The sequence below is a fragment of the Haemaphysalis longicornis genome, unplaced genomic scaffold (genome assembly GCF_048455015.1).
Source record: "Haemaphysalis longicornis isolate Haplotype H1 unplaced genomic scaffold, Haemaphysalis longicornis Haplotype H1 scaffold_10, whole genome shotgun sequence".
Lineage (NCBI taxonomy): Eukaryota > Metazoa > Arthropoda > Arachnida > Ixodida > Ixodidae > Haemaphysalis > Haemaphysalis longicornis.
In genome coordinates, this window is record NW_027526204.1 from 119,201,975 (window position 1) to 119,225,111 (window position 23,137).

The 23,137-nt window shown below is 48.4% G+C and overlaps 2 protein-coding genes across 3 annotated transcripts in view; one reads left to right on the forward strand and one right to left on the reverse strand.

Moving 5' to 3' along the window:
• The window catches only part of LOC144159183 (reticulocalbin-2), a 52,807-nt gene that overhangs the window by 1,209 nt on the left and 28,461 nt on the right, over positions 1-23,137 (reverse strand). Inside the window, exon 6 of one of the 2 annotated variants that reach the window (XM_077690513.1) lies at positions 21,131-21,579. The exons of the other annotated variant lie outside the window; for it this stretch is intronic. Coding sequence (XP_077546639.1) covers positions 21,408-21,579 — 172 coding nt within the window. The 3' untranslated portion in view covers positions 21,131-21,407. Of the gene's footprint in view, positions 1-21,130; positions 21,580-23,137 lie in introns of those variants that run through there. 2 annotated transcript variants of the gene reach the window in all.
• LOC144159184 (regucalcin-like) lies at positions 968-19,426 on the forward strand. The gene is made up of 5 exons (XM_077690515.1): positions 968-2,158; positions 12,483-12,671; positions 14,147-14,365; positions 14,918-15,064; positions 19,053-19,426. The coding sequence occupies exons 1-5, from the start codon at positions 2,005-2,007 to the stop codon at positions 19,256-19,258; spliced, it is 915 nt and encodes a 304-aa protein (XP_077546641.1). The 5' UTR covers positions 968-2,004; the 3' UTR covers positions 19,259-19,426.

The window sequence follows — 23,137 nt, forward strand, 5'->3', positions numbered from 1 at the left end:
GCATAGCACCGGAGACGTGCGGTGAGGGGCAACAGCAGGGTGCTCATGGAGCACATTATCTCCTTGCCATTGGGACAACTGTACCTTAAAAGGATCGCGCAACACCTTTTTCAACTTTTTTTTGCAATCTTAAATGCTTGCAGAATGTAGTCGACCAACACACTCAGTGCATAGATTAGCGGGTTGCTAAGTACCTCAGCGAAAATTTACTGCTCTATGCTCATCAGATAACTTACAAATTCGCACAAAAGATTTTAAGTGCAGAGCACTTTAGGAGCTCGCCTTATCGTCTTAGCTCATTCACTAGGCCCAAGTAGAGCCCCATGGCATTCCGTCGTAGTGGCTGTTGTCATGGAGAGGCTTCGAAAGCCAAGCGGTTTATACAGTCAAAAGCACTCGAAACTCGTGAACCGCTGGCACTTGTCATACATCTCCCCGTTGTTTAGCGCAAAGAAAACTGTAGGTACATCTGAGGCAAAATATACGTAAATCACTGGCAGTGCCCGCATTCATTTAGTTAGGAAGGCTCGTTGGGTTGGTTTTTACGATAGTAAGCGAGAAAAAGTGGCAGTGTAGCACCGGCACGTGCGGGAGGAAAAGCAAGCACAAAAAACTCCCACCTCCCCTCGCGGGAACCCCTGTGTAGATGCGACGCCTAGGGGGTTCACGTTGCAGCGTTGGACAGCGGAGGAACGGCGCTGGAACGATGGAGCGGAGCGGCGCAGGCGCCGCGTTTTATAGCGCGCATAACGGTGAGGGGACGCGCCGGCGCCAGTGCGTCTGCCGCGGCTATGACGCAACAAAATCCACTTTAATCCAATCCAAATCCAATCCAAGCCAAGCCAATCCAATCGAATCCAATCCAATGCCCCTCGCGAGAGAGTGTTCGGTATCGGAGAGGAGAGGGGGTGAGCGGCGGAGAGCGCTTTTTGTTGTTGTTTTGTTGTCCCTCCTGCCTGGACCTAACTATGGCATGCAGTTCCGATAAATAAGACGCCGTCAGTGCAGCTTATTATGCCCTCGCAATTAAAGCAGGGCTGCTGAAATAGGAGCCTAGAGTATCGGCGACGTGCGGACACGGAAACGCATTTCGTAGAATTGCAGAAGTGTGCCATTGAAGTGGCAGCGCGTCAAGTTGACTAGAGAACGACGTCGAAAGAGGTAGAGTATATAGATATGAAGCCCGGAATCTTCGTTTATCTGGGAAGCACTCCTTTCGTCTCCCCCTTAACGGCCTAATCTGACTGGAGAGAGAAGCGCAGAGTACGCTATCGCGATGTTTCCTTCAGCGCAGGCAAGGCTACGTCTGTTCATACGTCATGTAATCGCTTTTAAAAAGCCAACAAAGGTTCTTAGAAGCACTGCAAAACCCGGATGAGAAATTAGAGGCAGAATTAACCTTCGCCGCTTGGCTTCAAATTTAGAGCGTAGTTTGCCTTGGAAAAATTACTTGCCCTTTACTAGTTATTTAATCTTGTCATACTGGGGGGATTATATTACCATGACCTGAGGGGTCGATTTCACAGAACGCGCAAGCATCGCTCCCTTTAGAAGGTTTCCTTTCCCGCTCTGGGGTGGAACTGGGATCGCTGGCTGCTTGGTTTAACCAGGTGTGGTCAGGCTACGCTTGTATCCTCTCGTGCTTTCAGCATAGATGCAATATCGAGTGATCCCGTTTCAACTTGTAATAAAATTTGATTAACAAAAGGCAAAGCATTCGCGGTATCTTTTAAGTGCACGCCTCGTGCTTATTACCACCTCGGTCTTGTTGAAATAGTCTGCCAAGTGCAGCTGTCCAGGCCGCCAACTTCCATTGTACTGAACGGAACTAAAGAGAGTGCAGATGAAACGCACAACAGCGGCACTGCGACAGAGGCACGCCACAATGGAGAGCACGACAGGGCGCAAGATAGGAGCACTCGGCGGCGCTTTTTTACCGGGCGGTAAACGACGGCCTTCTCCGCTCTCCGTGTCTCGTCTTGTACTTGGTGCGAATAAGCAGTTATGTCGGTGTCCGTGGCTTCGATACGGCGATCCAACCTCGCCGAGGGCCCTCACTGGGATGCCAGTTCCAAGACCCTGCTCTACGTGGACCCCCCTGTCGGGGACATCTGCCGGCTGGACGTGACCACGCAAGACACCTCTGCGGTGCATTTGAGTAGGTTTTTGTAAATTTGTTGCAGGGGTGTTACGGGTTGGGGAGTTTTCATGCATCGCGAATTTTTGGCTCGATGGCGGGAACATTTGTGCACCGCTATATATCTGCTTTGGGTTGTGTGGGTTCATATTGGTCCGATCCATCACGACACGGATTTGACTGTGATACTTGCCAACGGTGTTTTCATGGAACGCGTGAGGTGTAGAAAATTGTTGTGAGGTGTGCAGAGCCGCACAGAAAATTTGAACGTGCGTTGGTGGAGGGGCTTCTGCCGCACGTGTGATACGAGCCGCTTTGAGACGGGGACCAACAGGAGGGTCTTCGCGATGGCGAGCTAGCGGAGCGGAGCTTCAGAGGGTGCTGTCGAAAGGGGGCCGCTCAAGTGGTGAGGGGTACGGCCACTAAGTTCAATAGAAAGTTCAACAGCAGATCAACAGGAAGTCTAACTGTGCTTTCGTCTTCCCAAGTGATAAGCTCTCAGAACTTACTTTCTTTTTCATTCTCAAAATTAGCGAGTAAAATTCGTTAACTTGAACAAGCTGGAAAATTCCGGAGAGTGTGGTAGGCGATTACCAAGATTTCAGTATGTTTCGTTTTGTTGGTGTTTGGATTTTTGTGAAAAAAACTCCATATCTCTCCGGTCTATGGCCTTGTTTGCTGAAGGTCAAAGTTATAATACTAAAAATATAGAGGTACATATAAAAAAGTTCCTTATGCGCTAGGATACTTTAAACTGGCCAAGGAATACATCTAAATTGAAATTTTCCAGTGCATACCGTGCAAAGAAAGTAAATTTTGCAGATTTTCTGTAATATTATTGGCGTTTGTATAATAATTTATGTAAAAAGAAGAGAATGTGCGTCTTTTTGGTACGATAAATGCGCGGACGCGAGCCTAATAAGAATGAAAAAGACCAATACCTAAGGGTTACGAGGTCCCGCAATTTTCCACAATAGCGTCCTTTTGGGAGTGTAGTGGAAACATTTTATCACTGCGACGTTGACCAGCAAGCTTTTTCCTGAAATTTAACACTGCATGGCATGTTCGTAGAACGCTGTAGAAGCGTTGTGTAATTTGTCCGAAACAACGCCCTCTGATGACATCAAAAGAAATGGCGTCCAACTTGCCTGGAACGTCGCGGAATGAACGTGATGCTGCACACAGCCGTTTACTTTCAGTATTACCTGAGTGAGAATAAAAGCTATCTTTACTGTGTTCATTCCTAAAAATATAGCTTCTGTAATTACCTGTGAAAGGTGGCCCAAAAGCCACACGTGTGCGCGAAACATGCACTTAGCAACAGTAGTGTTCTTTTTTTTCTTTTTCAGGAATTGGTTTTCGAATTTCATTGTTCAGCCAACACAATGAAAGCTATTACTCGTCATCGATGAAGGAGTAGTGGCTTTTCCGTTCTACCATCGTTGAGCGGATGTTTAGTTTTGGGGGTACGTTTTTGCAAAGAAACAATGATTTTCCTTACAATATAAAAGAAAAAAAATTTAAGGTAGCTTTACCAAAGTCCCCACTAAATCCTTACTTGGAAAATAACTGTTGCCAGCCAAGGACATATGTGCTATGTTGTCCTGAGTGCGAAATAAGTCAAATCTGGTTGCAAACTGGCTTCACATGGATGGTTTGATGCCACCAGACCGTTTCGCCCCCTGTGCATCATCATTTCTTGTCAACTTGTTAACGCACTCGATGCTGCATATATCAAACTCAGATCGTTCGGGACGTTATCAGAACAGTTTCTGAGAGCCACTCCTAGCCTTCACGCGCCGTCTGCCAGCAGATAAGATAACGGCAGCTCCCATAGCTTGTTCTGAGACGTGACAGCCAGTTTTAGGTCACGATTTTTCTACAGCGTAGCTGTTTATGATGATGCTGTTGAGAGGTCACATTGTATTTGATTGGGCTTTCCTCCATCGATAGAACTGACTGCTTCGGCAAAAAATAAAATAGCGCCTGACCCTCGTCGTAGGCCCCTGCCTCGAGTGCACAATCTGGGGAAGGCCAGTTACCCCAAAAGCGTCAGGCGACCCGAGCAAGCGGTTCTGATTCCCCGAATAAAGTGCGATACCGTCCACTACCTTGAAGGAGCCAATCTGCTGGACGCTTTCAATAACGGAGACTTTCGAATTATTACTGTGATTCTCGAGCACACAAATAGGACTATTATCCGTGCTCCATGTTTGGCGCTTACGCGCATGCATAAGTGGCCCATTTGTAAAATCGACCTACCTCTATCGGAATCCTCCCGTATATTCAACTTTATAACTGGCTTGCGCAAAGGTTGGCACGCAGTAGAGAGAGGGGGCCAAAGCGGTAGCCTCGCGTTTAGCGTCGTGAAACGGCAGCGAGGCGACGTGTAACGGAGCCGTGCCATTTTAGATGCAGAGCATCTGATTCACTCGCCTTGTCCCTCCGGCGACGACGTCGTCGTCGTCGGTATTGTCCTCCCCTCCCCCATTCTCCTCGCCGCGCCAGCTGCGCTCTCCGCCGCTCACCCCCTCCTCTCCGATAGCGAACACTCTCTCGCGATGGGCATTGGATTGGATTCGATTGGCTTGGCTTGGCTTGGCTTGGCTTGGATTGGATTTGGATTGGATTGGATTAAAGTGGCTTGTGTTGGGTTGTGTTGCGTCATAGCCGCGCCACGCTGCGTCATAGCCGCGGCAGGGGGTTCACGGCACGTTTCACGCGATGGGAGAATCAACCTAACGGAAACAACAACGGAACCCCCTATGCGTCGCATCTACACAGGGGTTCCCGCGAGGGGAGGTGGGAGTTTTTCAAAGGTATAGCGCAGACTGCGAAGGAGAGTGGCAGCTGTCACAAGCAACGGACAGCAGTAAGCTTTGAACACAGAAAGTGCACGGCAAAGGAGCGAGTGGTAGACAGCTTTCCCGAGAGACGCAGGGGAGCACCGTTCCATTTCTAAGGAAAGTGCGTAGTAAATTTAGCTGCAGCCAGCCCGAGCAGCGTACACCTGTACCGTGTCATTTCCAGTGAAAGCGCACTGCGATCGAACGACAGTGACAGGACCCCACAACGTGGGTCAACTGCGGCATGTGCGGTGTACGGACTACGAGGTGTCCGCCCCCAAGAAGTTGCAATGGTGATGCGACTCCACAAAGTGACTCGATAATGAACCTGGTGGCACAAATGTGCTTCAACGAAGCTGCCGAGGCATCACTTTTAAAGCCCCACCTGTGACCCTTTGCGGTCTACAGATGACCTGTGTACACTTCGTGCGTCCCGTGCAAGTGTCCTGGAGAGCTGGTTCTATGTCGTGTGCTTACTGAACTGAGGTATGCTCCTGGCAGTGTTGACCTGGTACGTATACGCGGGTACGTGTACCCACGCATACTGCAATTAGCTTACCAGTACTCAACCCACACAGCGAACGACTGATATGCCCAGCGTAGCCTTTACTCAGAAACAACGCATAATGCACAGTGCAGTACGTACGGCATGATATTAAGGTGTCCTCAGTGCTCTGAACGACCATCTGATACCTGTCCACAGCTGTGTCAAGCGTCTGCTAACAACCTTTGTGTGGACAGCTCACAAACAAATTGGCTGGCATGCAATGTGGAGAATGCGTTGCCGCACTTTTTGTGACATCGCTAAATCCTTTCCCGATGTTTGAAAAAGTCACGCAGCGTTGCACTGAAGATCACGACACACCTCCTAGGATCATCTCCCACTTTGCATGTAGGCATGTGTGTATGCTGGACAGGTCTCACAGACGGCACCCCCTGAAGTGGGAATACCTGGCAGCGGACACCTGGATCGAATATTCCCTGTTTTCGGCCCATCTGGGTAGCTTTTTTGTAACGTAGCGCCCCATCACTGTTCCCAATTATTGATTGATTGATTGATTGATTGATTGATTGATTGATTGATTGATTGATTGATTGATTGGTTGATTGATTGATTGATTGATTGATTGATTGATTGATTGACTGACTAACTGATTGATTGATTGATTGATTGATTGATTGATTGATTGATTGATTGATTGATTGATTGATTGATTGATTGATTGATTGATTGATTGATTGATTGATTGATCGATCGATCGATCGATCGATCGATCGTAGTGTTTAACAGGCCGATGCTGCCGTGAAGGGCTCCGGATTAATTTTGACCTCCTGGGGATATTTAACGTGCGCCGAAATCTCGAACACACGGGCAACGGGAAAACGCTGACACGGGTCGTCGGCAAGGCGGCCAACGCCATCAGAATAATGAGAAGAGTGACAAACAGACGGAGGGGACTTCGCGAGGAGAACCTCGCGAGGCTCGTGCACTCTTTAGTCCTGATCCACATCACATACGTGGTCGCCTACCACACGTGGAAGAGGGACGAAAAGAACAAGCTCTAAGCAGTCATCCGGAGGGTATACGAGACGGTCATCGGAGTTCCCGAGTCCACCAGCACGGAGAGGTTGTACACTGTGGGCATCCACAACACCCTCGACGAAATCGCCGAGGCCCAGAGGATCGCCCAGCTGGAGAGGCTCTCTATGACCAGGCCAGGAGGATCCTGAAGAAGCTGGGAATCCGATACCACGAACAACAATGGGCCAAGACGCCCGTCCCGGACGAGATCAGGAGCAAAATCCGCGTGGACGCGATCCCGCGTAATGTGCATCTCGAATACAATGAAGGCAGACGCAAGGCGAGGGCCAAGGCGCTGGCGTACCTACATGCCGGCGACGCGGGCATCCGGTTCGTCGATGCTGCCGAATATGCGAGCAGAAGAGGGTTCGCCGTGGTTGTCGTCGATGCCGGGGGGAGCATCAGAGTAGCGGCCAGCACGACGAGCAGTATACACCGCGCCGGGTCGAGCGGTGATTACTTGTGGTTCAGCACAAGAGACAGAATGGCTAGCTTCAAAGAGATCACCAAGGCCTATCGGCTCGCCAGACGCGCGCTCCCACGCCCTGTAAAGGGCTGAGCAGGGAGCAGGCAGTCATATACAGGCAGCTCCAAACAAGAAGGGTGATGAGCGCGGCTTTCATGCACAAGATTTTCCTGAATGCATACCCCGGCGGTACATGCAGGGTGTGTCGCAAAGCCGCCGCGACTCTCGAGCACATCGCCTGGGACTGTCTCAACTTCCCAGAAGATTCCACATCAGGAAGACTTCCGCCCGCCTTTGAAGAGGCGAAGCGATCAGACAACCAAGACCTCCAACTCGAGGCCGTCCAGCGGGTCATCGTGGCATTGGCCAAGCAGGAGTCTTCGCAGCTCGGCAACGGGCGGGAGGCCTCTAACACTGGTGGCGACAGCGAGGACGACACTGGCCAGGTCTGAAGTGGTAACTTGGACTTCAACTGCAGGCACAATAAATCCAATCCAATCGCGGCAATTGCTTTCCGCTTCCACTAGAAAAGTGGCGCCACCGCGGCCTAACAATTAATATCACTAATTTCCGAACAATTCACCGTTGTAATGTCGATGCAACAGCGCAAATAAATACTCTTCGAAGAAGTTGCTGACTTCTACGGGCCGAATATATGTCTTAAACGAGCCTCATAATAAGCTCGAGTGTCCACTGGAAGGCTTGGTTATGCTGAAAAAAACTAAATACGAGTTTTGAAGGAGATTTTGTTACAGCAGCGAAAACTCGATTTAACGAAGTTGATGGGAGTCGTGAATTGTTTCATTAAATCGAGAACTTCGGTAAATCGAGTCAGGCATTTCTTGGTAAGCTAATACGGTACATTCGATAATACACAGCCGCATCCCGCATCCAGCAAGCTTATGCGGCGTGGTAATTGCGAAGAATAAATGCTCCGAAAATAAAATTGCAACCCTCGCGTGTGAAAGGAGACCACGAAAATTGTTACGTGAACAGGAACAGCCCACGGGGAACTAAAAAATTGTTTCCCACCAAAAAAGGTCCGTGATCTTTGTTTGCTTTACACCCCCCGTTCTCCGCCCCGCAGTTTCGTAAAAGCGGGACAAAGGTGTCCCGCAATGTCACTTTGGTGCGCCATGAATCAATTTTGAGGTGCTCTTCACAAAATAGGCCAACAGTAACACCTTTTGAGTCACATTTTTCAGAAAAGTTCGTTAAACCAGGACGGGTCATGGTTTCGTTATTTCGAGTTAGTCAAAGCATTGAACTCTTTGGCGTCTGAGGGGATTCAGGATATCTTCGTTAAATCGGGACTTTCGTTAATGGAACAGACACAAAAATTTTGGATCTTGATTTTTTTCGCGATAATTACCTTTTTATCAAGTGCAGAAATTTTATTTCCTTCAGAGCGCGATGGTTGTTTAATTAAAGACGTTTTAATGCGGCCAGTCGCAGTTTTGGTTTCAGCGGGTTCCGCGGAAGGCTGGATTTGGTATAAACAAAGCTGCCCACGTGACTGTCGGACGGATATCACACAGCAGAGCTGCCGTAGCACTGTCGATTCTGTGTCGGCAGCAGTTTCTGCTAATGCCTGTACCGATCTCGTCAGCCACTTAATTAAAAAGTGACCGTGGGCGTGATGCAAGCGCCGCGAGTGCAAATTGCTGCCGCAGATAGAGCATAGAGAAAGAAATACTCTGTGGCTAGAGAACGACGCGCGACGCTCGAGACAGTGGGTGGGGAGACGCGCGCTGGGAGCAGCCGGCCGGTCTGCCAGGCGTGCAGGTCTGCCTACAGATGTGTTAGGCTTAACACTGCGGCGGGTATTCCATTGCCGCTCTCGTAAGCGGTGCAGATGACTATTTTCTAACGCAACTCGACATCGTGTCATTAACTCCTTTCTCGTATGTGCTGCCTTGTTCGGGACTTGAGTCCCATTTAGCGCAGCGGTAACAAGCTAAACCTGCGCCGGCCTACGCCACTTCGCGGCCATGGCCGCCGCCTACGCAGCGACCGTACGTGCGGCTCGCTGAGCGCGCTTTTCGTGTTCCCGGTGCGTTTTCGCACCCAGTGTAATAAAAAGCAGTAAAAATATACAGAGCGCCCGGAATCACTGTAGAACTTTCGTCGCGGCCAGCTGCCCGAGGAGCCAACGAAATCCCGGCGCCTACGCCGCCAACGATCGGAGCGGCGAGCCGGCGAGAAACGCCGGTAGTGCGGAAGCGGCCAACGCTAACTCGGGACGTGTTTGGATGTTGTTTATTTAGTTCACATCCAGGGAACGTGGATTGCGCGAAGTCCTCCGCTAGCTGCTCAGTCGCGTTTCGCACACTTTAAAATTGATTTTGTTCTAGTCTGTATTTGCCGCTGATATTTTGCAGGTGATGTAAGTTTGTTCCCACCAATCTATATCCGAAGTTATCTCGCCTTCAAAATTTTGCGTCAGTACTCCTTTATGGTAAAGACTGTTAAGCACTGTTAAGTTTTTATTAAGGGCTGTTACTTGCAAATGGTCTGCGCTCTGGGCGTCCTTACACCCCAACTCTTTCTTTCGGTGTTGATCCCCAGCAAAATTTCACATAACACGTGAGTTTCAGCAATGATAGTTGTACTTCAGGCCGCAGCAGATGCGATTATCATTCCAGGATGCCGTATGACAACTGGCACATATTGCACGAAGCATACGACAGCAGTGGTCCGCAAATGTGGTTCCGGGGACCCCTGGGGACCCCGAGGGCACTTCAGGGGTCCGCGACGTCCTCCCCCAGTCCTCTCCCCCCCCCCCCCCCCCCATGCCTCATTCATTTCTCCTTTGTGCTAAATTTAAAAACTGTGAATGCAGAAAGGCGGCTTCGTTACATGGCTTCTACGTTTAATCTCTCCATGTAGCCAATGTTCTAACGTTGGCTATTTGCACGACACACGAGCTATGCGGTAGAGACAGACACACAAAAGGCTCGGTGACTTTTAGCTGCAAGACAAATTGTTTGACAGCATTGCACGCATATGCATAAGAGACATAAAAAACATCTCCACTTGTGTGAAACCCGGAGAGGGGCAAATCATGCAATGTAAGTGTATTCTTGGCGCCTTGGCGTTTTTGCCAACGGAGATGACACCGTTGGGGGGTAGAGTATACGCCTCGAGCTTCGCCATCGCTGCGCCGCCTGCCGCCGCTTCTCCGCGGCGTTGACGGGATTTGCGCTGCGTGGCTGATAGGGCCGCGTGCAGTGTTTAGGTTCTGTTTCGCTGCTTTTCGCCTTTCCGCGCCCTGAAAAAAACTTGTTATGTGACGTCTATAGTCAAAGAGTACGTTTAGGTCACTTAAAAAGCAGCTGTGTCTTCGTAGAATACGCGATCGCCTGCAAGAGCTACCCGGAGACGCGGTGGACGCGGTGCTGTGCGCTTCGTCGGCGCTCTTCCGGGCGTCGGCGACGGTAGCAACATATCACCCCTGTCACCCCCAAAACATCAGGCACAAATGAATTCTACTGTCGCCTCGTTTAGACCTGATACTGGCACAATGAAAGGTTGGCTTCATTTTGCAGCGTCGACAACGAATGCGGCTTCGTTTCGAATATATAAGTCGCAGAAAAATATGTTTCGGGGATGTGATTACCCAATCCCGGACAATAACTTATGCGTTTTATAAGCATACAAACCATGCGAAAATTTTAAGTATATTCCAAGCCTAGCTGTGCGTCGTTAAATATGTGCCCACACACCAAGGCAAGTTAATGAAACCACGGAAAAATAAATGCTGTGCAAGTGCGGAATTAAGAAACATAATTCTCTAACAGAAATTAAAAAAAAGAAACAGTGCAGCTTCTGACATGCTAAAGACGTTTATCGAAAATTAAGCCAGGTAGGGTTCACTAGACCAACTATTCGCGAAATGCACTGCTATTTCGCGAGACATCGTTGGGGGGGGGGGGGGGGAGGAGGAGGGGGACGCCGTCTACAAATACGGAGCGGAATCAAGCAATGAACGTTTTAGTAATCACGCACACGCACACACACACACACACACGCACACAAAAATCTCGCGTTTACTCTCCTTTTGTTTTTCTACTTCAACGAACAGCTGATCATACGGCGGCCGCATTTTTGGAAGTATACAGGGTAGGCTGTTCAACAAGTGATGAAAGGTGTCGTTGGAAGAGAGTGGTATGTGATAAGGTCCTCTGATTTCAGTTTCTGCTTTATTCTGCAGGCTCCCTGTGCCATATGACGATATTTCGAAGAAGCATTAGTCGCGGACGCGGATTCTATTCTAAGCCCGTCTCCGCGCTGCTCGCAGAGGAGCAGATGAATGCTTGCGGGCGCTCACCTCACGACAACAAGACTTTGCCGTGTGCTGATTCCCGAGTATAATTATGCATTGTCCATCGTACTTTTGTTGAATATTCCAGAAATTAACACAGACTGGCTTTTAAATGGTGGTGATCAATATCTGAAGTATAATATTGGCAAACGTTAACTGGCGTGCTGTCAGGTATGAGTGCCCCGCTGATTATATGTAAGCTCACAAAACCAATTTAAATCATATACCGTATAGCCGTAGCATGAACATCTGAGGAACCGGTGGTTACAGAGACACTGCTAGTAAATTCAGGTCAGTGTAACTACAATCGGCTCCATCACACGCCGGTTCCGCGACGCTGGCCTGTGACAAACCTGGCGCTTATACAGACCGAATATGCCACACTAAGATCGCGTCAGAAACATTTACACTCTCGAAAACACACCTCATTTGCGAACAGAGTGACTGCTCCACATAAACATGGATTTCAAACGCCCGCACACGGTAAATCTCAGTCGTGGAGGTGCCGCAAAAGCAGCTGCGGCACTGGGGAGCGGGACGCCGACTCCCGCGCCTGCTTTCGAAACGGGCCGCTAGGGGGATTTCAGTGGCGCCCCTACAGGCCGCGCTCGAGGCGTATACAACTTTGCTGTAAAAGTCACTTGTCTTTGAAGCCCGAACCTCTCTAGCGCGAGGCGTAAAAGAGTGTCCCGGTGTTTGTTTAGCACACGTTACGCAACGCTCCGGCGTGAGGCTTGAACGAGTGTCTGTTTTGAACGACTGTTTTTTAGCACGCGTTATGTTCTAGCGCGAGGTGTAAGTGAGCTTCCCGGTGTTTTAGTACAGTGACTACATGAAACAACGATTACAACGACGATTCCGACGACGACAGGAGATGCCAAGAGCCCCAGCCCCCAAGGAACTTCGCCCCTAAAAGGAGGGCATTAAATAAGTCTCTGGGTGAGGTTAGCTGCGATTGCAAGTTGTTTAATTGACATTACGACACGATCAACATAGTTCATCATGTGGTAGCCCTTCCCTTTTCCGAACCTGAAAGGGGTCCGCGGCACACTCATAGTGGAGAACCGCCGCATTACAGCATCCGCTTTACACTTGTTTGCTTTCACCTTTTTTGTATTCTGTTCCAGAGGGCGTTGTGACACTTGTCGTTCCATACGCATCCAATCCCAACCTGAATGTGATCACGTTGAACAGGGAAGTTCGAAGCTTTGATTGGACGACGTCTGAGACCACGCGTTTGGCGGAAGTGGATGCCGACAAACCAATGAACGGTTTCAACGATGGCAAGTGTGACGTTGCTGGTCGCCTCTGGGCAGGTAAGCTGCGTGTTAATGAAGATTTCGCGCAAAAATTTAGCATTTTAAGCCAACCAAACATTTAGTTCTGGAGTAGTCAGCTGAACTTGACATCACCAAAGAGTGGCCAAGCAAGAACCCGCTCCAGCATATCTCTGTTCGCACAGAATTTTTTATAACATGGTCGCCCACTCAAATGCGCGTACTCTTGGTGCAAATTGTTGAGGTTAACGACATATGTACCCTGTTTAATCGATTCTAAACTGATACTCTTTTTAGGGGCGAAGCTCCTAAAGCCATCGGTCTGTCCACCCCTTGTGTCTCGTGGTACGTGACCGCCGCATGCTTTCGGAGATGTCGCAAAGTGGGCCGCGTTGCACGCGCAAGAACCGGCTGCAACCGGCAGCGCAAACTCGGCACCGGGAGCGCGAGCTTGTCTGTGTTCACCAACGGAGGCGCGAGCGCACGTGCACTGCGAGGGGGAGATCACGCAAGAGATCACGCCACGAACGCAGGCAGTCGTTCTCGGAGATCGAACGAGACGCAAGGACCTTTGCTCGTTTCCTCTCGTCTTGTTCGGGCACAAGTTCGCCCTAAATAAAAGTTCTTTCTTTACCGTTGTGTCCCATCCTACGTGACAAATTGTGGTAGAGCTCCGGGTTAGTCCTCGATGGCGCGGGGTCTTTCACCAGGTCTGGGCCTGGGAGCATTGACTCCGAAAATAAAAGTTGATTTGTACAATGTACGCACACAGTCTTACGTCTTTCTTAATGATGTAATGGGCGAACTTTCACGGGAGAGTTACGGTTACCGATGATCTCCCCCTCTCGAGCTTCGCCCCACTTACCATCATTCATTCCGTGGATACGGCGTGATTTTTTTTCAGAAAGCGTAATACAAAAGCCGTAAGGGCGACTTAGATTTGATGTTTTATATTAAATATTCCAAGAGTCTGCGACTCTTGTGAAACTTTTTACAAGACCCAGTAACAAAATAAATGTCTAGTGAACTGATCTTTGAGGAGGCACCCGCCGCGGTGGCTCAGTGGTTAAGGCGTTGCGCTGCTGAGGGTTCGATTCCCGGCCGCGGCGGCCGCTTTTCTGATGGAGGCGAAAAGCAAAAACGCCCGTGTGTACGAGATTTCGGCGCACGTTAAAGATCCCCAGGTGGTCAAAATTAATCTGGAGCCCTCCACTACGGCGCGCCTCATCGCCTGCGTTGCGTCGGCGCGTTAAACCCTACAATCAATCAATCAATGAATGATCTTTGAGGAGGGCGTCTGAACTAGTGTTGCGGAGAGCCTAGATGATGGCGAGCAAGGCAGAACGCGAGGGATATACTGGCGGTAATAATCTGAAATGCAGAATGTCAAAAGTATCTTTTACGTTGGCAATTCAGGCGAGTCGAAAACAGGCTTAGTCCCTGCACTGCTACCTACCTTTCAAACACATTGGAGGTATGCACAGAAATCTCGGTATCTTAATTGTTTGTTCAAGGCACGCTCAGCCAGATGGATGGAGACAACATCTTGCAGAAGGAGAACGGCTCACTGTTCAGCGTCGATTCGGTCACTCTGGAGGTGAGGAGTCATGTTACCAAGGTCAGCATATCCAACGGGATGACGTGGTCGCCAGACAACCGGAGCATGTTCTTCGTCGACTCCTACAGCCGGATTGTCTATTCGTTCGGCTTCGACGCTGCCAGCGGAACACTCTGTAAGTAGTACTGAGCGCTTCATAGTTTTTTGTTTGTTGCAACTGTTGAAGGTGCATTCAGATGGTGACCATTGAATGGTTCATGGTGTCTGGTGTGCTGTGTCTATGCCTTGACCTTTGATGACCCCGCTTCCATCTATGAGAACGTTAATTCCTACCCTGGTACCTGTGCCGAGCTATTATCATCAGCATTTTGAGTACACAAAACACCTGTATTTCGATGTACCAATTACCCTTTTTTTTATTTAGGATCTGGGCATTCGGACCTTTGGCTGGACCTTTCGAGATCATATGTCGATATTTAAAAAAAAATACATGCTTTTTTGTACCAGCCCAATACTATCTAACATATCTGGGTTGTCCATGATCACTAAACCATAAAATTCTAGCCAGGCTCTTTTTGTGTAGAGGATAGAAATTAAGCTTGACTGCGAAAATTTCAGTCAGTGATCTGATCACAGTCTGTAGAAATTCTTGAATGAATGAATAACCTTCCCTGTGCGAAGAGCACATTGCTGGGAAATTAAGGCCATCCCCCTTTCTATCATGCAGCTAACAAGCAGGTATTCATAGACTTCAACGTAAGGGACGAATACAAAGACTGCGGTTTACCTGACGGGATGACAGTTGACTCCAATGGCAAGTTATGGCTGGCGTGTTGGGATGCCGGAAGGGTGATCAATATCGACCCAGAAACGGGTGAGTTGTCATTCCAACAACAACAAAATGCGTATCACAGATAAAATATTTTTACATGGTGGCGGGGCAAAGATGAGACAAACCATGATTTAAAAAATTTACGCCTTTCCAGTCAATGTGAAAACTGTCAGAAGTGCAGAGCAGTGATTCGCCACAATGAGCTGTAGCGGCGTTATCCGCTCGCTGCTACCACCCAATGCAATTCAAATTTCCCGCCTTAGCAGTGCTCGCGCGCCCCCTGCCTGAAGCTACGCCAGCGGGAGTTCTGTTCTTTTTGTGCTTGCTTTTACTCCCGCACGTGCCGGCGTTGCACTGCCACTTTTTTTCATATTTTTTTCGTAAAAACCAATTCAACGAGTGTTTCTAACTAAATGAATGCGGGCGTTGCCGGTTAATTGGCATATTTTGCCTCAAATGTACCTACAGTTTTCTTGGCGCTAAACAACGGGGAGATGTAGGACAAGCGCCAGTGATTCACGAGTTTCGAATGCTTATGACTATATAAACCGCTTGGCTTTCGAAGCCTCTGGGTATGGTCCCTAGAAATATGTGCTAGTCTGCCGTCCACCGGCCGTGAAGGGGGCTCCTCCGTGATGCATGCAGCGGCGGCGCTGCAGTCAATCGGAGCGCGGTGGCCGGCGGGCGCGATGGGCAGCGGCGGACGGCGCTCTGCCGTGCCGCTGCTGCCTTCGTAGTTCTGCCCTATTTCTGGGCGGGTTCAGCCCATTTTGACTACCCTTTTCGAATCCTATCCGTTTCTGTCGACAAACCAGATTTACCAAATAAGTTGGTTCTAACCAGCACGAAGAGTTTTAACCGAAGCGTGCAGTGACAGGAGTACGTTTTCGCGTATTATGAAGTATCGAGCCTTGTAAAAACCGCGGAATCGTGTCGCTACGCTAGCCCTCGAGTATGTGTCGAACCGATTTCGACACATACTCGGGGGCTTCGGGAACACTGCCGGCACGGCACGGTGTTCCAGCTTGGAGACATCATGCGGGACTTCAGATTACCAAGCAAACAACCGTTCTTTGTGAGTACCCCCGCCGTTGTTAACCGATGGATTAGTCAGTGCGTGAAAATGTGTGTGCGGTGTGTCGGCGCTCCGCTTTTTTGTATGGCTGTTTGGAACCGTCTTTCTTTGAAATTTCCCCAGGACGTTGTCCCCTGTACGTGTATGTAAATAAAGCAGCTGGGAAGTCAACTGGGAATCTGTTAAACGTAAATGCCGAAAAAAAAAAACGAGAGGTGTGCACATGCATACGAAGTTTTATCACCTTCAGTCATCAGATACAGTGATTTCTCCATACCTCCATGCAGCGAAGTTTCTCGGCGAACTTGGCGCGGCGGACGCCGTGGTTTGACGCGCCGCTCAGTTTTCGTCCGCCCCAACCTCCATGCAACGTGACCCGGCGAACGCCGCCGATGGAAGACAGGACAGGAAGTACAACGAAGTACGAGGCTGTGATTGGCTGCGCCCTCAAAATGCAGTTTGCCGCTTCCGGTCGCGTTCGCCGCCGCGCGTTCGACATCTAGCTCGCGTAGATCGCCGACGAACAGCCGTATTTTCGACGCCGGCGGCGGAGCCGCCGCCGGGCGACGTTCGCTGCCTTTTCGCCTACATTTCGCTGCATGGATATATCGATATCGGTTAAGTGGAAACCTTTTTTTGCCGTGCATATACCTGCCATAGGCGACATTTTCCACCCTTTGTCTCGAAACCACTTTTTGGGGACCACGGATATCCCGAAATGTTGACAAAGAGGACGCAATGCAACATCCGCTGCAGGCAGCTGACAAGCTCTCGGTTAAGGCTTAGCTCCCATTACGCGCCGAACACCGTCGCGAACGGCAAATTTGCGCGGGGTACGCACTGTGCGCGGCCGATGTCCCGTCATCGTAGTGCTGCCCGACGCCTACATCGTTGATATAGCTGGGGAAGACGATTCTGATCATGTGGACGACGACGTGTCTCAAGAAGTGCCAAAAATGGCAGGAACAAGAAAAACATATGCTTTGCCTGCTTCACAGCAAGATAGAATATGGCGTTGGTGACCAACAGTTGATGCGGCATTGAGAAGCTTGAGAACACTTTTTCGGGACCAGATGCGAAGGCGAAACAGGCGAGCATCACGCAGTTTTTTTTCCGCAATACCGAAAAAAAAAAAAAGTTTTTTCTGCAAATTATTTTGCCTGTATTCCGGAAGCGTCCCTGTGCATTGGAGCGTTTGTTACCAGCACTAGCTCTTATTCCAGTGATCTGGCCATACATTTTTCGCATTTCGCTTAACCCAACACTACGCTTACCTCGAAATTTTCAAAAATTTGGGTACTATCAAACCTCTTTGGCGTGCCTGTAATTTTCGTGAATACCACGATTTGAAACATTCGCCAGCATTGGGTATGTGAAACTGATTTTTAATAACACCCGGCTGCAAATCAGTAACTTCACTTGCATTCCTCATTGCACAGGTTCTTTTTGATCACCCACACACTCGGAGTGAATTGCGAGACGAACGCGAGGAAAGCAAAACGGGAGAATATTTGTGTTATGGCCAATCATTATAATCGCGGCTGTTTGAAACCAAGGAGTAAAAATATTGAGGTTTATTTATACTGTCATGACCATATATACCTTGCTTTATCCCCCCTCCCCCCGCACTCTGCCCAAAGTATATAGGAACAAGTTTTTGCTGTCACAACATTTTACTCAAGCTTTCGCTTTTCTTCTTGTCAGTCTACCAGCCGGCTGCGTGCTTGTCACCGTCAATAATGACGTTCGGGAATGACCCGGTAGTTTCGATGTGGAACAAACGCAGCTTCTGGTGCCGCAGGGACCTCTTTTTGAACGGGATCTCACTGTCTGAAGATTGATGGTTGAACGCGAAGCTTTCTTGTGAGCGATTCCTTGTCGTCTGAGTTTTGACTTTGAATCATTGAGCTTTAACTTTGACTCGCACGCATTTTGGACTTATGATCGCGCCATATTTGACATCGACCCTTTGCCGTTTGATTTCACGCGAAGAAAGCTTCGTGTTCAACCATTGTTGCGGAGTGGAGGAGTGAATAATTTTCCTGACTAATTACATGTGCACGTCCATGCACTCCTCTCCAAACCCAAACTGCTTTGACCATGTTCGAATTGCGCAATGCGATAGACGTCGGCTTCATAACGCGATGAGCCAGCTTCGATTCTAACCACGGGAAGAGTTTTTTTTTTTTTTTTTTGCTCTCACTTTACTCACAAACATCACCATCGTCAGAGACAGTTGGCTTTCCTGCAGTGCTTTGTCGAGGTGACATAGGCCATCAGTGAGACATGAAAAGGTAGTGAAACGGCTGCACTGGTTGCTGCGGTTTCATCCTTCGGTCTCATTCGCGAAATTCAGCGGCCGCAAAGAGGCTCCGTAGCCCAATTCGCGAAAAACTCGGGGCGTGAAACTAAAAGGTCTTATAGTACTATCGTACCTTCAATTGTGAGCTGATTGACCTCGTACCATTCGATTTCATCGCTCTAAGTGGCCGACAAACCCCGATGCGCGTTCACGCTCCGCGGCAGTAGCGCCGGGCAAAGGCCGGCCTACGGCCGCTCTCGCTCCGGCCGCTCGGGCGCTCCGATTGCTCGTAGCGCCCTCTGCGCAGCGCTGTGCTTGCATCAGCGGCGCGGACACGCCTTCCCATAGAGAAAGCGCGCGGACGGCAGACTAGCATATATTTCTAGGGACCATACTCTGGGTTACACCGCAACGACAGCCGCTGCGACTGAACGCCATGTGGCTCTACTTGGGTCCAGCGAGCGAGCTACGACGACAAGGCTAGCGCCCAAAGTGCTTTGCACTTAAAAGACGCAATTACGGTGTAGTAGTAAGAAGTTGTTAAGTAATCACCAGAATTCACCTTCAAAGTACGTGAGGGATTATTTTTTTCGTCCTGTTATGGCCCTTTCATCCTTGCTGTAACATTCTTCCTTTATGCGGCATCTCTGCAGGCAAGTTGCTTCGGACCATTTCCCTGCCCGTGTCTAGGACAACGTCATGCTGCTTTGGCGGGGAGAACTACGACGAGCTGTACGTCACTTCGGCCTGGAAAGGGCTGCCCACGGAGCGGCTTCAAGCAGAACCGCTCGCCGGGTCCATCTTCAAGATATCTGGCCTTGGCGTGAAGGGCTTTCCTGCGTACACATTTAACCGCTGAAATGTCGGAGAAAAAATTGGAGCTAGTTTGAGTAGAATCACTGCCTTCGATTCGAGACTGGAAAAGGCCGCTTTTTTTTATTCCTTTCTGTTTAGCCCCAAAGAAACGCTCTTTGCATGTGTTTCTGGCTGTAGCCTCAGAGAATAAAAACCTTGTTTTCACAGCCAGTGTGAATATTTCTATTTTACTGAAACATTTTTATTTGTACCGGTCACCCCTTTAGCATTCCCAGCTCATTGGAACCCATGATGCATCGGAGGTACACACACCTTACACTGTATTATATGGAGTGTAGTTAGTGGCTTATCCGTACACCACATGGAGGTGTTTGTGTTTTCTTGGAATGCAAGCTGGGCCTGATACTTATCGTGCTACCTTGGATAGGGGAGGCAAGTGAAGTCCAAGTTTTCAGCTTGTCCAGAGCAAATCAAAGTTGTGAATCGCGCTTACTATCTGTTCTACGATACTTCCTGGAAACATCTCTGCCACTTCCTCTAAGCTCTCTTCCTCCCTTTCTACCTTTATTTTCTCTTATTTTTAAATGCTGTGCCCTTTCCCTCATTCCGCTCCACATTAAGTTTGTTAAAGCGTAACGTAGTAGTGTGCCTGAGCCTTCCTCTGTGGATAAACGTGCTATATTACAGCCACCACCCAATAAATACAAAGATCACCACTTGCAACATGCTGTGATACAAATATAAACAGGCCGCTCACAAGAAAGCATTATGCGAAGTGTAGGGTAGACGGATGAGATCGATGCTTGGGACTAGTGGAACTGGCATTTTCATTCAACATAGCTCCAGCAATTTGTTGTTCATTGAGCTATGTGCATTTTCAAACTTTCAAAATATTCGACGTTTCCATACAGTGCTATTCAATTTGAATTCATATTGCACTGTGCATTCAACTACGGGGAGAAATGCGCACTCTTCTGATATGCCATGTCCTCCAGTACCGATCACATTAACAAACGTTTTTATAGGACGTCATAGCAATGGCAGGGCAATGGCAGAGAGAGCTTCAGGATGCATTTAATGAAAGTCTACTGTGCATCAAGGTGTATACTTACATAAGGTAATTGAAAGATTCTACAAACACTACAAAAGTGCTCCTCAGCTGTCTAGAAATCATTGCGCCAAGGACCACTTATTCTGCATATTATTCACGTTTGGCTCGGTGATGTTGGCAGTAGCTAGGGTCAACTGTGGCCCCTTTGAGTTTCCGAGAAAAGTGAATGAAATACAGTTGTCGCCATACACGTAAAGTTTAGGAGATTCGTTCAGAGATGAAAATAATAATCCCTGTCAGCCACTGGGTATCCACTACTGAACAACGGCCCTTTGAACCACTCCTATCTTGCACCAGCTGAATTCATTTTTTGACCGCCATTTCTGCAGGACCAGTTGCTTGCTTGCTTGCCTACTCGTGTTTAATGTCACATCTACACTGGCTCACTCCTGCGTGATCTATGTCTAGACTGTGTTAACACGTCTTCTCGACACCTACTATTCCAACTGAATTTGAAATATTTCTTAATTTGTGAAGAAAACAAATTGCAGCTTTCTGCACCAAAGCTAAAACTGAGCCGCAACTTACACTGTGTTGGAGGGTTATTGATTAGCGTATATTGCCTGGCAATCTTTAATGAGCATAGCAACCGTTTACACATTGACATTTTAATTTTATGCATCCATAAAAAAAAAAAAGAACAAGCTAGGAATGCAACCTGTGATGCTGCGTTTTGCTGCCCATGTTGGCCGTTGAGCTGCCATGGTGAGCAGTTCATGATCCCCAGACCCGACTTATAATTACGGCAGCAAAATATGCCAACATTATCACCCACACAAAAAATGTAGCACACTCAGAAGACAGTGTCGGAGATTCATTTTTCTTCTTGTTCGAAAGCAATAAAAAAAGGACTTAAGTTCTCGCCACCTTCAAAGGTAAAGATAAATAAATGCTAAGCATTGAATCCATACACATAAACACACACACACAGGAAACACAAGTTCACGAAACAAAAACACAAAGAGTTGTTCCACACGTACAAATGCACCCTGGTTCATTTCCCCACGTCCACAACTCGCGCAGAAGCACTCGCACCCCACGTGGTAAGAAGAGACACCGGTTGGAAGACGATGCACGATGTCTAGAGCTCGTCGTTGAACCTGCTCGTGTTGTGCAGGTGTTCGCCGTAATCGGTGGCTTCGCTTCCAACAAACAGTTCGTGGTGGTCGACAATCTCCTGGATGGAGAGCTTGCCATCGTTGTCTGTGTCGCCGTTGGCCAGAAGATGCTCCGCCTCTTGTTCCGCAATTTCACTGCAACAACAAGTCGGTAGGCACTGTCATGAGCAAGACGCGAACGCCCAGAAAAGCTGTACGGGGTTTGATAAGGAACTTAGTAGGCAAAGAGAACAACTATAGTTAAGGGGGCACATGGGTCTTTGGGGCCTAAAAATGGTCAAAAAATCGTTTTCTGAAAAATGGCATTTTCGGTGTCCACGGCCATTTTTCTAGCAGTCCACGAATTTCCTCATCAAAAGCCAATTTTATTTTAAATAGCATCTTAAAGTGCCCTCTACAGCTCAGTTCGTGCAGAATTCGATGGTGAAACGGCCCTTTTCTTGCAATGCGAAGCTAGCATTTTGCCCTTGGATATCTCAGCACCCAAACCAGGTACAACTGTAATTCTTTTGGCTTCTGATACCTGAATGTATGGAGAATACAATGCTGGAAACAAATTTTTCAAATGGAGGCTTTGGAGATTTATTATTGTGCTCAATTGACACCACCTGTGAGCCATTTCTGGCAGAGCGCTGGAGGAGTGAAGTTCAGTGTGTTGTAAAATGACCAAAAATAGCTCAACCAAAGAAGTTTTTCCAACATTGCATTCTTTAGTCATTTGTCTGCCTAGCCATGTGGTAATTGCCCATCTGCATGAAGCGTTTATTTTCTAATTGCAAGCCGAAATTGTGGCAATTATTATTATCTCAAGAAATAATCAGCTTGCAAAAAATCTAATTGCTGCTTTCAAATCAGCGTAAAAAACTCTATACATAATGCTATGCAGTTGCACTAAAATTGGTAACTAAATAAAAAATAGCTCTAAGACTGGTCTGCCACCTTAAACTGTCTCTACCCTTTCTAGTCACTCTTCAATCACAGGATTTTCTAGTTGATGAGAATGTGCGAATATTCAAGCTTTGGAATATCGACTTCAGTAAAGCTGTATTGAATTTGGCTTCTAACTGAATGGCACTATTCAGAAACTTCCCCGAACATAAAGTATTTCGAAGTTTGAAAACAACAAAGGGACCATTGTTTCAAAAAACTCAGATAGATGCAATTATGACTTGTTGATGATGGTTAGGCATGGATGTATCGCCATTTTGAGTGCCTCTGATCGACCGCCGCAAAGCACCCTCCGCCAGTGGCGACAGGCTTTCCCGCAAAGCGCCGGAGACGCATAGCGAGGGGCGTGAGCAGGGCGCTCATGGAGCACATCTTATCTCCTTGGCACATGGGACAACTCTGCCTTAAAAGGACCCTGCAACACCTTTTTTAACTTTATCGCAATCTTAAATGCTTGCAGAATAAAGTCAACCAACACACGCAGTACCTGGATTAGGGGGTCGCAAAGTACCTCAGCCAGACATTACTGCTCTATGCTCATCAGATAACTTAGAAACGTGCCCAAAATATTTTTCTCTCTTTCCCGGTCTTGGTGTTCTTCCAGCGCTCAAATTACGCCCCCACAGCGGTGTAGCGGCTACTGGCCAGCTTTTCTGTGGTTGCAGCAGTAAATGTATTCGACTGCCACTTTGAAAAAGAAAGCCACAAAGGCAAAGCAGAAATGGAAGGCGTTCTACTGCGACGA